Genomic DNA, 15,708 nt, shown 5'->3' on the forward strand with positions numbered 1-15,708 from the left:
GCATTTGAAGAGCACACATTAAAGCTTTGTTGTTTATATCCCTTTATCCACAAAGCAGTGAGTAAAAACCCCTCAAATTCGTAAATAGAACAAACTTTCCATCAAAAAATACATTCATTCTTACATTTTTCCATTGATGGTATGCTTAGAAGGAGTATGAAACTCGGTCTCATGAAGTTCATAGAGAATACCATCATTATACAACTTCAATCGCAACAATCACAACAACATGAACCCAAACCTCACAAAGGCCCAAGCAACATACGATGTCAATCAATAATTTTATACAAAGCCTGATAAGGTTCCCATAATTTACAACTGTAGTTGGTGTTGAATGATGCATTGTTTGCATATTACCAATCTATTTGCTCTTAACAATATTAAAGGAAAGGATTCATGGGTGACTATTCAGCTCATGTGTTGCACATAAACCATTCTTGTTATAGTTCTATATTAACTCATACCAATATCACTTCTACATCCATAATCCCATTCTGGTTCTGAACAAGAACCATTAAAATAAATGAATATCAATGAAACCTACCTAGGCTATAGGAATTCCTTAAAATCAGAACTGAAAGTATATTTAAAAGGCCAACTTAATCAAATGTCAGAATTATAATTCAAACTAAAAGTGCAACTGAGTTAGAATTTATCAAAAATTTAATAAAAAATGTTGAATTTATAAGGTATTGTTTTTGTGGTTGAATAGTTTCGTTAGGAAAATTTCCAGCTCAAAAAAATGGTGAGATGCCAAACATAGAAAATTGATAATTCTTACCATCAATTAACATTATTCACTGATTTCCCTTTTGATAGCTTTCATCTTGGTATTGGTTGCTTTCAATAGCAAGTCTGGTAATTGATTTTTTTCTTTGTAATAGCTGTGATGAATTAGGGATTGTAATCCAATTAGAAGCAAAATATGGAAAGAATTGAGGACCCAACAAAGAATTGGAATGCATTAGCTACAAGGAGGTGGCATTGGAAATGGTGATTAAACTCACACTTAGTATGAAGAAGAGGAGAAGCCTCATTGCAGATTTTCGGCATGGATTTTCTGATTTTAGATTGATTTCATTAGCATAGACACAACAACACACATAAGAAGGTTGCTATGACATTTGGAAACATAACAGGGAGAGCGCACATGGTTGCGACATCATCTTGTCCATGTGCAAGGAAAGAAAGGGTTAAGGGTTTTCTAGTTATCAACTCAAGAATTGAACATGTCACCATAACCACTAAAGCTTTGAGATACCAACGATTGACATTTGGAAACAGAGCAGGGATAGTGCACATGGTTGCGACATCGTCTTGTCCACGTGCAAGGAAAGAGAGGGTTAAGGGTTTTCCAGTTGTCAACTCAAGAATTGAATGTGTACCAACGATTTCAATATTGAAGTGTAGAAGTCAACCCATTAAGAAAATTTAAATTTAGTTATTATAAAATATATAATCATAAATACAAATTATCGATTTTTTAATACATTTATGTGTTTAAAATTTAATAAAGTTTGATTTTAATGATTATAATATCAATATTTTTTAAATAAATAATTTAAATTTATTTATTTAACATATTTATAATTTAATTAAAATAAATGTATTTATTAAAACAATTTCATTAATTCCATACAAACATGAAGAAGTTTCGTTTGGATCCAACTCGACTCTCATTTTAGCTTTTGACTCTATAATAAGAAGAGTATATAAAACATAAAAAGTAAAAGGTTATTTATTATTTAGTACACAAAACTTTTGTTCAAATGGAACATGACATCTTTTCAACTTTTAAGTCTGTAAGGTGAAAGAGATATGGTGTGAAAAATCAATATATTATTTGTTATGTAGCACTAGGAATGCTAAAATCTTGTTTGCATTATGCTTGACTACATATACTTGCCTACGAGAACCTTGAAATAGTGTCCACTAAACTAGCAAATCTCAAGGGAGGAAAAAATTTTATTTTCTAATTTTAACTTCTTATTTCATTAAATGAAGACAATAGATCAATGATATGTAGTCCTATCATACCTTTAATCCAATATAGATTCAAAATTTAATATGGTTCTACTTAATTAAAAAAAAATCTCCTAATAATAAAATTGTTTAGTTAAGTTAGCAAAAACAATCAAATAAAAAAATATAGATAAATGAAAATGTAAAATCTCCTTTAGTTACAATTACAAAGTCATGAAAACAAGCACATTGAATATCACATAACTTTAATGTTATGTTTTCAGATTCTTCATATAACTTAACCAGATTCTTAATAGAATAAAGTTTGGAAGAATAGAAAAATATAATTTCATGATCATGAGATTATATATCATAAATTCAATTTTTTGAGATAATAATCTTCATAACCATATTTCTCAGATCAACAGTGTTGTATTCTCTAAGACCAACAAAATGAAATTTATTTTTGAAAAGAAAGAAACAAAAACTACTATATAAGTTATTAAAACACAACCATATAATTACAATTCAAGGAGGACGCCATAGGACTGGCAGCTGCCCCTCCCATCCTATTGCCCAAGCAGGGTAGAGGCCGACCCTCCAACATCCATAAGGCAAAAGAACAAGCTGGGGACGAAGTGATCCAAGGCAAACAACACACCATAGAAAGGGTTCTTAGAGCAAAGGACACCCTTCCCCACCCCCCTCCATGAAGATTTTGTCCTTCAATTGCAGAGGGATGGTCTTAGAGAATACAACACTGTTGATCTTAGATAATACAACACTGTTGATCTGGGAAATATGGTTATGAAGATTATTATCCCAAAAAAAAAAAAAAAAATGAATTTATGATATATAATCTCATGATCATGAAATTATATTTTTCTATTCTTCCAAACTTTATTCTATTAAGAATCTGGTTAAGTTATATGAAGAATCTGAAAACATAACATTAAAGTTATGTGATATTCAATGTGCTTGTTTTCATGACTTTGTAATTGTAACTAAAGGAGATTTTACATTTTCATTTATCTATATTTTTTTTTATTTGATTGTTTTTGCTAACTTAACTAAACAATTTTAATATTAGGAGATTTTTTTTTAATTAAGTAGAACCATATTAAATTTTGAAACCCTTATCAATCAGAGAACACAAGTCCTCAGAGATAGAGAGGCAAGCTGGAGACTAAGAAGCAGAGTAATCTGGCTCAGGGAAGGGGATGAAAACACAAAATTTTTCCACCGCTTTGCAAATGGTCGGAAATCGATCAACACTATCTGGGAGCTGCAAAATGATCGGGGACAACAAGTTCACAACTCCAGAGAACTATCCTCATTAGCCACCTCACACTTTAGGAACATATATATGGCCCCGAGGGAAGCCAATCTGTTAGAGATTATGTGAGTGGCCGAGCTTTTCCCCAAGTTTGTGGATGACGAGGACGCAGAAGAACTCATCAAGGAGGTTTCATTGGGGGAGCTTGAAGCCACCATTCGAGGCTTTCAAAAAGACAAAAGTCCGGGACCTGACGGCTGGTCCATCGAATTCTACCTTGCCTTTTTTGACCTACTGGGCCAGGACCTCCTCAAAGTTATTAATCACTGCAGCCTCTCAGGAAAGATCCCCTCGGCCATCAAAGCCACCTTCATAGCCCTCATCCCCAAATCCGACAAGCCAACCTCTTTCAATGACTTCAGGCCCATCTCTCTCTGCAATTGCCTATACAAGATCATGGCCAAAATTCTAGCGAATATACTCAAGCCCATCCTTTCGGCACACATATCCCCAGAACAGTTCGCTTTCCTACAGCACCGCCAGATCCATGAAGCTATTGGCATTGCACAAGAGCTCCTTCACTCGATGCAGAGCAGGAGTTTGAAAGGCATGATCTTAAAGGTGGACCTCTCTAAAGCATTCGACAGGGCAAGCTTGCTATACATCCAAATGCTACTTACCCATCTGGGTTTCCCCTACATGTTCATCAAAAGGATAATGAGCTGCATATCTGATGTGTCGTACAATGTCCTCCTTAATGGATCCCCCACTCCTTTCTTCACTGCAGAAAGAGGTCTCAGGCAGGGGTGCCCCCTATCTCCTTTACTTTTCCTACTCATCATGGAAGGGCTAAGTCGATTGATAGGGACAAAACACAGGAGGGGCAAAATTACTGGTATAAAAATCACGGAAAATTGCTCTCTCACTCACCTACTGTTTGTAGATGATGTGCTCATTTTCTTAAATGGCAGCTTGGCCGACACCTCGTCCTTGCAGCTTGTCTTCGACCTCTTTCAAAAGGCTACAGACATGATCATAAATATTCACAAATCCACCCTCACAGCTATAGGCTACTCGCAACATGAAGTCTTTTACACTTGACACCGGTTACCCTTCCCATCACACCCGATGGAGGAAGGGTTGAAATATCTAGGCTTTCGAGTGAAACACGGGGGATATAAAATCGCTGATTAGATATGGATTATTGCAAAGGTGGAAAAGAGATTAAATATATGGTACAACAGATACCTCACCCGGGCTGGAAGACTCACCCTCATAAAAGCAGTACTGGAAGCAACCCCTGTATACTGGATGTCATTGGCCTGGATTCCAAGAGGAATCCTAGCTAGACTACAAAAGATATGCTGCAGATTCTTATGGAAGGGGAACAAACAGGGAAACCTCTTCGCCTGGGTAAAATGGGATACTATAGCGAGGCCTAAGAAATGGGGAGGATGAGGTATAAAAAGGTTGGACGCTTTTGCTAAAGCACTGGCAGCAAAACTAGGATGGCAGCTCATTACCTCAAATAGCCTCTGGACAAAAGTAGTATATGAAAAATACATTGCCCCGGAAAACATAATCGGCTGGATTCGCAGGGAACACAGGGGGAGCGGAAGGCACTCCAATATATGGAAAGCTGTTCTCAATTCCCTCCCTCTCATCCGGGAAGGTTTAACATGGAGGATACATCAGGGGAATGTTGTACGCATAGGAACGGATCCCTGGATCGGGTGTGGCAATGCCCATCGACTTCCAACACAACTAATCGCCCATCTACAGGAACTGGGTGTCTCCCACATAGCCCACATAGCAGACCAAGAAAACACCACTCTTTTCCAGCAGGCCTGGAAGACAGCACAAGACCTCCTCATCCCGGGACAGTGGCGGCATGATTGGGAGGAATTCACAGAAGCCCTCACTCAAGCACACATCAGGATAACGGAAGAAGAAGATGAGATTGTATGGGCACTCGCAAAAAATGGAACATATACTCCCAAGGAAGGTTACTTAAAGCTCATGCAACAAGCTCAGCCAGAAAATGTCCAGCAATGGTGGAAAGCGCTATGGAAACTCAAAGCAGCTCCTAGAATGTGAATGCTCACGTGGACCATTCTGTTCAACAAAATACCCACAGGCTCAAATCTGATGAAACGATCATTCCATGGGCCCTTCTGGTGTCACCTCTGTAGGAGCAATGAGGAAGACACTGATCATTTATTTCTGTCCTGCCCTATTGTCATTGAGCAATGGTCCCTCATATCCTCATCCTCCCTATCCCTCAATCAATGGCAAGGACAGACCATTACAGAGGCCTGGTTGAATTGGCTAGAGAAACACAAAGGAAGAGATAGGAACTTACCACTCCTTATATGCTGGGCTATATGGACGGCAAGGAACCGAGCTATTTTTGACCAAAGAGACCCCATCTGGCCTAATATCAGATCCCATATCCTTGCCAATTTTGGACTACTCCCTAATGACCTCTCACAGCCCCCCCTAGATCCATCCACCCTGAGCTCATTGACAAAACTTTCCCATGGGCCTATTTCGACGGCTCAGCCCAAGCAGATGGCTGTGGGGGAGGAGCCCTCCTCTACCTTAGGGACGACCATTGCTTCAATATACAGATGCACCTGGGAAGGGGCACAAATAATTATGCCGAACTATCCACAGCCAAACACCTCATCCATTTTGCACTTGAAAAACGATGCACAAAGCTACAACTGTTTGGGGATTCCAAACTTGTCTACAACTGGATCAATAGAACATCTCACTGCTCTGCTTTTTCTTTGAGACACATTTTGGATGAGACACACAGGCTTATAGCTTTATTTGAAAAATTTGTTTGTCAACACATTTACAGGGAGCGCAACACAAGGGCGGACCTCCTATCAAAACAGGCAGCGCAAAGGCAAGAAGAAGACTGGTTGATACAGGAAGAAGTGGATGGAATCTTCCATCAACACTACCACAGGCCTTTTGTAGATCTGCACTCTCTCCGGGAGATATAGCTATGAGGCTGTTTTCTTCAAATCTATCTACACAGTTTTTTGGTTTTTTTTGGCCCACTGGATTCTCATAAAGCTGTTGGACAACAGTTACTGTTATCACTTGGAATACATTTTAGACTCATCACAGATCTATCCGACATATCTTTTTTTGATAAATTTCAGATGTTATTTTGTTTATCTCGGTAATTACTAGCATGTCTCCCTGCATGGAGCACAAACTTTTATTTTGTATAATTTTTGGCTTATGATACATTTGAGAACTGAAACTCCCTGCGTGGAGGAAAAACTGTTTTTTTTACTTGTACAGGGTTGTAGTCAAACTGTTTTTTTGCTACTATCCGGGAGGCGACCAGCCTCATTATGCATATGCCTAGGCATCTACAGAATGTAATTTCTTATGATCTAATAGAAATTACGACTTTTTCTACATAAAAAAAAATTACAATTCAAGGATTACACAATAAAGATATTTAAAAAAAATAAATAAAATAAATAAACTTTTATGTAAATGGTAAAATTGAAAAAGAAATAAATAAAATAATTATTAAAAATTTATTACACCAAATCTTTTATTCTTCAATGCCTTGGTGTATCTTTGGCTAATTATAGAAATAAATAAATGCAAAAATATTTAACTCCTAAGCTCCCTGATCGTGTGACCTCAAGATGACCTCGCCGACCTTGCCTAAGCTAAGTTGTGTTAAGAGAAAGTCCCCTCCCCATATGACCTCAGCGTAGCGTTCGATTGAATATGGGTATAGGGTTTGATTAAAAGAGTGGCTAGGGTTTTGTGTGCGATACATATAACAATTTTACATGAAGTATTAGCTTCTCTCGTTCCACTGTCAATGCTTGGCGTCTCTACGGCCGACGAAGGTGTGCTCTCTCGTCCCTCCATCTCTGTGCTTTAGATATGCCTCTGTTCTGTTAGTTTTCTGCTCTGGTTTTCATATGTGTTGTTTATTCGAGCTTAACATTGTGAAAATGGGCCGCTGTTTGTAGTCTGCTGTCATTTCCTTTCTGTATACAACCACGTCTGTCGATGGCGTTTTATTAAATTTGAAAACACGTTATTTGAGGTTTTATTTATTTATTTTCTTCTGGTCGCTGTCCCCTTTTTCTCTCTGTAAAGAGTCCAGAGGGGTCGATCTCATGACCTGTTCATCTTTGTGAAACGGTGATCATGTTTTGTGTCTGGTTTTCTAAGGAGATTGATCAGAAGCTCAAAACCTGCATAGGCCGTTGGGATTTGCTTTGGGTGTGTGTTATTTAGTGGGAAGAAGGGGCGCAGGTCCTAATTTGGTGGGCTCATACCAGACTACGTTAAAAGTGAAGATCAATAGCTCTGTACCCACAAGGTTAGGTGATCCTTTCTATGTGTTAGCGTGTTTGAAACAAGTCTGGATGTCACCCTTCACTTCCCAGCATTGGAACCAGATTGGTTTTTATTTTCAGAAGTGCAAACATGTCTCGAGTCATTTCACTGCAAAGAGAGGACTTCCTTCAGTTTAGGTGCCAGGTCTAGGAGGTAGTTATTTTCACCTAATCTCCTCTCTTTGAAATCCTTGCTGTGTATATAAGGCAAACTAGCATGGGAATGGAATCCTGATGCATGAATGGTTTAATACTCCACTGAATCAATACATTGTCGTGGAACCAGATTCTCCTTGCCTCGTTGCAAAAATTCTAATGGCATATTGGGCGGTACAAAGTTAAACGTGTTATTATGACATTACACGCATTTAGATCCTCTTCTTTCTTTACCAGTGAAGCGTGATTTGTTGCATTGGTGAGTAGTATTGGCCTTTGTGACATGCTAGATGACTCTCTGGTTCTAGTACCGGTTGATATAAATTCATTTTTTAGAAGTTAAAATAAAATGTTAGCATTTAGTTTGGTTTATTAGAGCAAAAAGTGGGGGATGAGCCTGTTGTAACAGCGATGGAAGAGATGTAACTTTTGTTTCCAATTTGACATGTGATTGTGCGGTTTAATGCATATCGGATAACTTTTGTAAGAAGTAAAACAGAGTAGCATCTTGCAATGCAATTCTTAAATTAGCTTTCCACGGTTTTAAGAGCTACAGTTAAACCTCAAATCAATCTCAAAAGCAGTTTATCATGGACTACCCCCAAAATAGGTAAACTATCCTGTAGAGACGTTATCAAGGAAGAATAACCGCAAAACAGTTTCACACAGGCCACTCTTAGATCTGACATTAGACGCATTTAGATCTTCTTCTTTTTTTTACCAGTGAAGCGTGATTTGTTGCATTAGTGAGTAGTATTGGCCTTTGTGACATGCTAGATGATTCTCTGGTTCTAGTACCGGTTGATATAAATTCATTTTTTAGAAGTTAATAAAATTTTAGCATTTAGTTTAGTTTATTCGAGCAAAAAGTGGGAGATGAGCCTGTTGTAACAGCGATGAAAGAGATGTAACTTTTGTTTCTAATTGGACATGTGATTGTGCAGTTTAATGCATATCGGATAACTTTTGTAAGAAGTAAAACAGAGTAGCATCTTGCAATGCAATTCTTAAATTAGCTTTCCACGGTTTTAAGAGCTACAGTTAAACCTCAAATCAATCTCAAATGCAGTTTATCATGGACTACCCCCAGGAAGAATTAAAAAGATTAAATAGGTAAACTATCCTGTAGAGACGTTATCAAGGATGAATAACCGCAAAACAGTTTCACACAGGCCACTCTTAAGAAGACTAAAGAAGGTTAAAATGTAGGCTATGCTGTAGATATTATGCCAAAGACCAACAAGGCCTGCCAGTACGATGCCCTAATGAGAACATATGTACCCAAATTTAAAATTCAAGATGACCAGTGAAAAGTGAAATGGGAGTTCTCTTAATTTTCCAAACAGGATCAATGGGACATCATTGAAAACAGAGTAAACAAGATTTATACAGATCTATATACCTGTATATCATGTGTTATATTCAAATAAAATATACATTCAAATCAATAAGTGTATTAAACTGTTTCTTCTGTCCATACTTACACAAGAAATCCTTTTTCCTATTCTAATGAATCCCTGACAAAACTTCCTAGATCATTGGCTGGAAATCTCAGCAATGCGTTCAGTTCCTTGGGTTAAGATTATTATGTTGATTGCTGAAGTCTGAATTGGTCATATTTGGCACAATTTAATATGTATGTGACTTATAGACATTTAAAGTCTCATTGTTCCATTTGTTTTATATTTCCCTGTTTCAATTGCTGTAATGTCCTAGTGTTATTTTAGCCTTTAGGATCCCATGTTTGACTAGGGTTACAATAAATTAACAAGATTATACCACAGCAGTATTCATTTATTCAACAGTAGACAACATTGAAATAGCACAAGATTTCCAAAGTAAGAAGTATCTTTTGCAGTGGAATGATTTTTCAACAAACACAATAACTTGGCTGACTTCCCAGTGAAAACAGTAGATTCCTTCAACCATTAAAATATAATCCTGATTTTAAGATCAGTATTCAGTTTTTCTACCACTTCCCAAATTCTATTGTGACTATACTAAATATGACTTGCTGTCTAAGATATGGCCGCAAACAGTTCTCTGTAACAACTCACTGTAGGCTCAACAGAGATTCAAAATTCCTGTTCTTGCCTCCAATGCTTCATGCATGTTTCTGCTATTGGCTTGTGATTGTAGCAGATCCCAATCCACCCTTTGTCCACAGACTGCTTAGGGATCTCCTTAGACAGATCTAGAAACCAGGAGGCAATCCACTAAACCAGATCAAAGATGCTCCAAAATACTGTGCCAGAACAGAGAGATGAAGAATTTTCCTTGTGGTTCCTGCGGCCAGACGTGGCTGTGGCCTCCAAATTTCGCTGCCAGATGAACCTCGAACTTTGCTGCCAGAATGAATCCCTTCTCCCTTCAACTGACCTCTGACTGAACCCTTATTTGATGGCAGAACATACAATTAACAAGGGAAAGCCCTGTTCTTGGAATTAGGGCTTCACCAGCCTCAATCTGCCCTCATTTTGCCTCTTCTGTTCTTGATTCGTCCTTCATGCAATCTGCAGATGTTACTGCCCCCCTAAGAAGCATCAAACTGAATCTTCCAATTGAATAGTGGATGTCTCAATGTGCCAAAATTAAACATGAACTTCTGCAAGAATATGCTGTGCCAGAACAAGGAAAATATGTGTCAAGGTATGAGATCATCTCCGCCAAAACTAAACAAAATGGATTAGAAGGCGGTATCATCTCCACTGAAGCCCATGTTATTTGATCTGTCAGGCCCAGTGGCTAGATTCGTTAATCCCTGAATCAAAGATGGACTTGGATCTGGATTTGCAGAGATCTGCCCAGCCTCTGTTTGTGGGTGAGGTCAGCTCCACCGAAACTAGACAAAAGGATTATAGGGCGGGATCACCTCCATCAAAGCCCATGTTGTCAGATTTGTCAGGCCTAGTGGCTGGATTTGCGAATCCCCAAATCATAGACAGATTTGGATATGGATTTGCAGATCCGCCCAGCCTTTGTCCGTGGGTAAAATCGTCAACGTCAACGTAAAAATTCTAACTAAATGTTAGCACAAAATTTCAAAAACGAAATATTCAACTGTCCAGTCGCAAGTCAGCGGACTGACGAACGATAAGAAATGGATTAATGAACCAGTGTTCGCAAAAATGGAAAAATAAGTCGAGCGAGTAATAATCTAGGGAATTGGCAGGCGGCAATTTATTATTTTTATGTTAGGTGACGATATTATAAACTTTAATGCAAGATGTTTTAGAAACTTTAATGCATATGAATGTAAAGATTACAAGATTATAAGCCATCCACATTTATTTAGATATTTTAATTAATTTTAAAGTTTATTTTCAAATGTGAAAAGTAAATTTAATAAAATGAGTTTAATAAGTTAATATATATATACTATAATTAATAATTAATGTTTAAATATTTATAAATGATGCATTAATTCAGATTGTTAATAGGTTGGATGAGCTGTGTCATTTAAAAGAAATGCCTTATGCCATATGCCACTGTTTGTTTCTGTTGTCATTTAACTTGAAGGCTTTATACTGTGTTTAATTTTCCCCTGTATAATAAGATTAAAAAGTGCTACTTCTTCTAAAGGAAGCAGAGTTTTTTCTGCCAAAGGATTTGCTAGGAAGCTGGAAATATCTCTCCCAATTTTTTTTCTATACAAAAATGTGTTAGGTTAGATTCAATTATCTTCCGACCTCTCGTGGAAGTGGTTTTATCCCATGTTTCATTTTGCGGTGCACATAATAAAAGGAAAAAGTGCTGCTGCTTCTAAAGAAAACCTAGTTTACTCTGCCGAAGGATTAGCTAGGAAGCTTTCAATCTCATCCTATTTCTTCTATACAAAAATGTGTTTGGTTAGATTTAATTTTCTTCCAACCTCTTGGAAAGTCCAGGCCCCCAAATTTTGCTTTGTTGTAAAATTACTGGAAATACCACATTCTGAATGTTCTTATGCTCACTATTTGAAGAGAATAAAGGGCTTTCATCCAACCTAAAATTCCTTTTTCAATGCATGCATTTCCATTTATAACTACTAGCTGGAATCTCTACATTCAAGCACTTAAAAAAAGGATGCCTTTTCTTATTTTCTGGCACTCGAAAAGGATTTCCATGTCTTTATGTTTTAAATAATTATCATGGACAACTCTTTTAAAGAATAGATCAACTGAAAAGATCATTGAACCGGGCAAAAGGGTAATACAAATCCTAGATTAGATGCCCGAATATTAACATATAGTATATTTCAAAGCACCTGAAAATTCTGAGTATAGATGCATAGTATGCATGCCAACACAGATATGTTTACTTATACCTCAGTAGTTGACTTTTGTGATCCTATCATAGGTTGTAACCTTGGTTGAAATTGAGGTAAACTCTTGACATATAAATTATAATGTATGATGTTAATTCAAATTGTGTCTAGCTCAGATGGGAGAGATAAGTTGTTATCCTCCCCATCTAGGTTCAGACTCACTATATGACGTGTTTGCTCTTCATGAGGCAATTGTTCATTGGGGCTCTTTACTAGGGTTGGCAAGGTAACAGTAATCTCATTTGCTCCTATGGGCTGGAGGATGGGGGCATCGCAACATAATTTTTTTTAGAATGTCTGATTACCAGTTAAAACAGGTAAATGATATAGATATATAAATGATAGTGATCATAATTATTTAATAAAATCGTTGAGTGTATCTGCAACACGTTGTTGGTCTTGTTCATGTCTTCCAAATTGCAGCTAATTTTATTAGGTGTCCAATAATGTTTGAATACTGATGGAATGATATCTGACAGTTAAATAGTTTGGAAATTAGTTTTATTATAACACTTCCATGTACATTTTGTGTTGAACTGGTAATGATTTTGTTGTGAGGTCAATTGGAATATATGTAGTGAGCCTTTTTTCTCTAAATGGATTCACAAAATTGGATTTCATCAGCATATTGATGGTGCCTGTGATGGAATTGTAAAGGCAACATGCATTGTCAAGATCTGTAATTGCCCTTTCTAATCAAGTTGACAACTTTTTGTTGTAATCCAGGATATATGTTTGCTGTGCAAGAGAACTCATTTGCATTCTAGATAAACAAGCAATCATATTGTAGAGGCCAAAATGGTATGTAATGTGGCATGCCCTATTGATGCTAGAACAATTTTTCCCCTTCAAATATCTGTTATGATAGCAATGTTAGGCATTCCCATGATTAGATATCATCTTCTTATAATTAATGTATGACTTTCCAAGATTTTAATTTGTTGGTGCAGTTGATACCTAAAAAGAATCGTAATGAGGTCTACAAGTACCTATTCAAAGGTTTGTGTGTTGGGTAAAGTTGCAGTTTTCAAATTTGCATATTAAAGTAAATGGTGTTTGTTTTTCATCTCAAATATCATTTTTTTCCAATGACTGCACAGTTTAATATCTGCATGTAGCTTTTGGTGCATGTTTTGTTAATGTTTGTCAAGTTGAATATGCTTATGCAGAAGGTGTGCTTTATGCAAAGAAGGATTATAATCTTCCCAAACACCCAGAAATTGATGTTCCAAATCTGCAAGTTATCAAGTTGATGCAGAGCTTCAAGTCCAAGGAGTATGTCAGGGAGTCCTTTGCTTGGATGCACTATTACTGGTATCTGACAAATGATGGAATTGAATATCTCCGAACATACTTAAATCTACCATCAGAAATTGTTCCTGCGACTTTAAAAAAGTCTGCAAAGCCTCTGGGCAGACCTATGGGTGGTGGTCCACCTGGTGGTGACCGTCCTCCTAGGTATGTATGCATTTGCCTACATCCAGTGCACAGCAAAGTCTTTAGGCAATTTATTGTAATATAGTTGTTGCTAATTGTCATGTACTTGCCACAGAGGGCCTCGTTTTGAAGGAGGAGACAGACCGCGGTTTGGAGACCGTGAAGGATACCGTGGAGGTCCTCCTCGTGGAACTCCTGGAGAGTTTGGTGACAAGGCTGGGGCACCTGCGGAATTTCAGCCTTCATTTCGGGTAAAATTGTTGTTAGCTTTGTTTAGATCTCTTATCAAGATCCAACCAATCAGGTGCTCTTTATTTGTTCTTATCTTTGTGTATGTGGACTTTTCAGGGCTCTGGTGGAAGACCAGGGTTTGGTCGAGGAGGTGGTGGCTTTGGTTCTGGGTCTGGGTCAGCTCGTCCAGCCCTTGAGTAATTGGCATTAGTTTGATCTATTTTAACTTTTAAATTCAGTTGACATTTCTTATAGATGCTGGTTCCTAGAAATGTTTTAAGCTATTTGCGAAATTCACAGCATTTGAAAATGTTGTGCTGCAGTGATGGAATTAATTTAATTTTAGATCCTAGATCTTTTTTGATATTTTCAGCCTTCTTTTAATGAAATAGCAAGACAATGATGTCCATGTTGGTTGCTATCGTTATACCTGGGAGAAATTAAAGAGGACAGGTATTAATAGATGAGGATGCCTTTCATGCTAGCCATGTAGAGCTAGTAAATAGTTTTTGTAAACTCATTGCATAAATGCCTTTCAGAACTGCTTAGGTTTGTTAATATATTTGTAAGAACAAATTTTTGTTTCTTAATGAAATTGTTTTGGTTATTGTATTGGATGAATTGATTTTCCAGCATTTGCAAAATAGGATTTGTTTACTTCTGTAATTGGAAGATATATTGACTTATTAAGACATGGTTATTTGTTAGCCATATAATCTAATTTTAATGAACAATGATATGTATGTATGTTAAAATTCGTATGATTGATTTTCGAAAGGGCTACTACCTTTATATTTTAAGGTATTTCACATTATTTTGCTGAGTAGCGCATTCTATCTGTTTTCTTAAACAGATGAACTAGCTGATCAGATGTAGGTTGTCTTTAGTGTTAGGATTAGCGGCTACAAAACAAGAATATTTTTGTAGAAGCTGTCCTCAATGTTTATCTTGGCCTCTTCTTTGATTATTGTGGTTTAATAGGTAGTGAAAATATTTAATTTGTCTGTAGATGAGCAATTTTAGAGCCTGTTTCTGAAGTTTTACTTCTCGCTGATGCATGTGGAGGCTGCATGCTAGGGCTGACCTTGTTTGTACAAGACATTGTTTTATTACAAGTCAAGGGGACCTTTTATGTTAAATAATTATCTAGTTTATATTCTTCAGTCCTTATGTTAGGCATATGGTCCTTTTGTAACAAAAATCATAAGATCTGGTTTCAAGTTAACATGTATTCTGAATTTATTTGTAAGAACAAATTTTTGTTTCTTAACGAAATTGTTTTGGTTATTGTATTGGATGAATTAATTTTCCAGCATTTGCAAAATAGGATTTGTTTATTTTTGTAATTGGAAGATATATTGACTTATTAAGACATGGTTATTTGTTAGCCATATAATCTAATTTTAATGAACAATGATATATGTATGTTAAAATATCGTATGATTGATTTTCGAAAGGGCTGCTACCTTTATATTTTAAGGTATTTCACATTATTTTGCTGAGTAGCACATTCTATCTGTTTTCTTAAACAGATGAACTAGCTGATCAGATGTAGGTTGTCTTTAGTGTTAGGATTAGCGGCTAAAAACAAGAATATTTTTGAGCTGTCCTCAATGTTTATCTTGGCCTCTAATCACTTGCCATGCACCACCCTACCACTACAAAGAGCCGACGAACCACGTTTCACAATTTTCAAATTGGATTCCCCTGTGCTCTGAATTAATATAAGGAAATTGTAATGAAGTTTTTGTTGCTTCGCTCCGTATGTATAACACTATCAAATCGTAGCAACGTCACTGCTCGATTTTGTTCAATTTGACCATTGCAAAATTGTGCCTTAAACATAATCTTGCCTTTGCTCAATCACAAAGCCAAAACATACCACAACTATCTCTAACCACTTTGTAGTCTATAATTGCATATTGTTGTAACTGTAGATCATCATCAAGGTT

At 36.8% G+C, this 15,708-nt stretch overlaps 1 protein-coding gene across 1 annotated transcript; it reads left to right on the plus strand.

Annotated features, from left to right (window-relative positions):
- Nucleotides 1–6,984: 6,984 nt before the first annotated feature.
- Nucleotides 6,985–14,373, plus strand: LOC149231328 (small ribosomal subunit protein eS10z-like). Its single transcript, XM_089379176.1, has 6 exons — nucleotides 6,985–7,128; nucleotides 12,815–12,889; nucleotides 13,039–13,087; nucleotides 13,258–13,546; nucleotides 13,641–13,776; nucleotides 13,874–14,373. The coding sequence occupies exons 2-6, from the start codon at nucleotides 12,887–12,889 to the stop codon at nucleotides 13,955–13,957; spliced, it is 561 nt and encodes a 186-aa protein (XP_089235302.1). The 5' UTR covers nucleotides 6,985–7,128; nucleotides 12,815–12,886; the 3' UTR covers nucleotides 13,958–14,373.
- The last annotated feature ends 1,335 nt before the right edge of the window (nucleotides 14,374–15,708 follow it).

The sequence above is a fragment of the Pinus tabuliformis genome, chromosome J (assembly GCF_031772625.1).
Source record: "Pinus tabuliformis cultivar Carrire ecotype Pingquan chromosome J, CPIR1, whole genome shotgun sequence".
Classification (NCBI taxonomy): Eukaryota; Viridiplantae; Streptophyta; class Pinopsida; order Pinales; family Pinaceae; genus Pinus; species Pinus tabuliformis.

Bases quoted from the DNA above. Each gene is read 5' to 3' on its own strand.
- LOC149231328 (XM_089379176.1), top strand. The intron at 13,088-13,257 runs GTTTGTGTGTTG...ATGCTTATGCAG, and splicing joins CTACAAGTACCTATTCAAAG to AAGGTGTGCTTTATGCAAAG. The intron at 13,777-13,873 runs GTAAAATTGTTG...TGGACTTTTCAG, and splicing joins AATTTCAGCCTTCATTTCGG to GGCTCTGGTGGAAGACCAGG.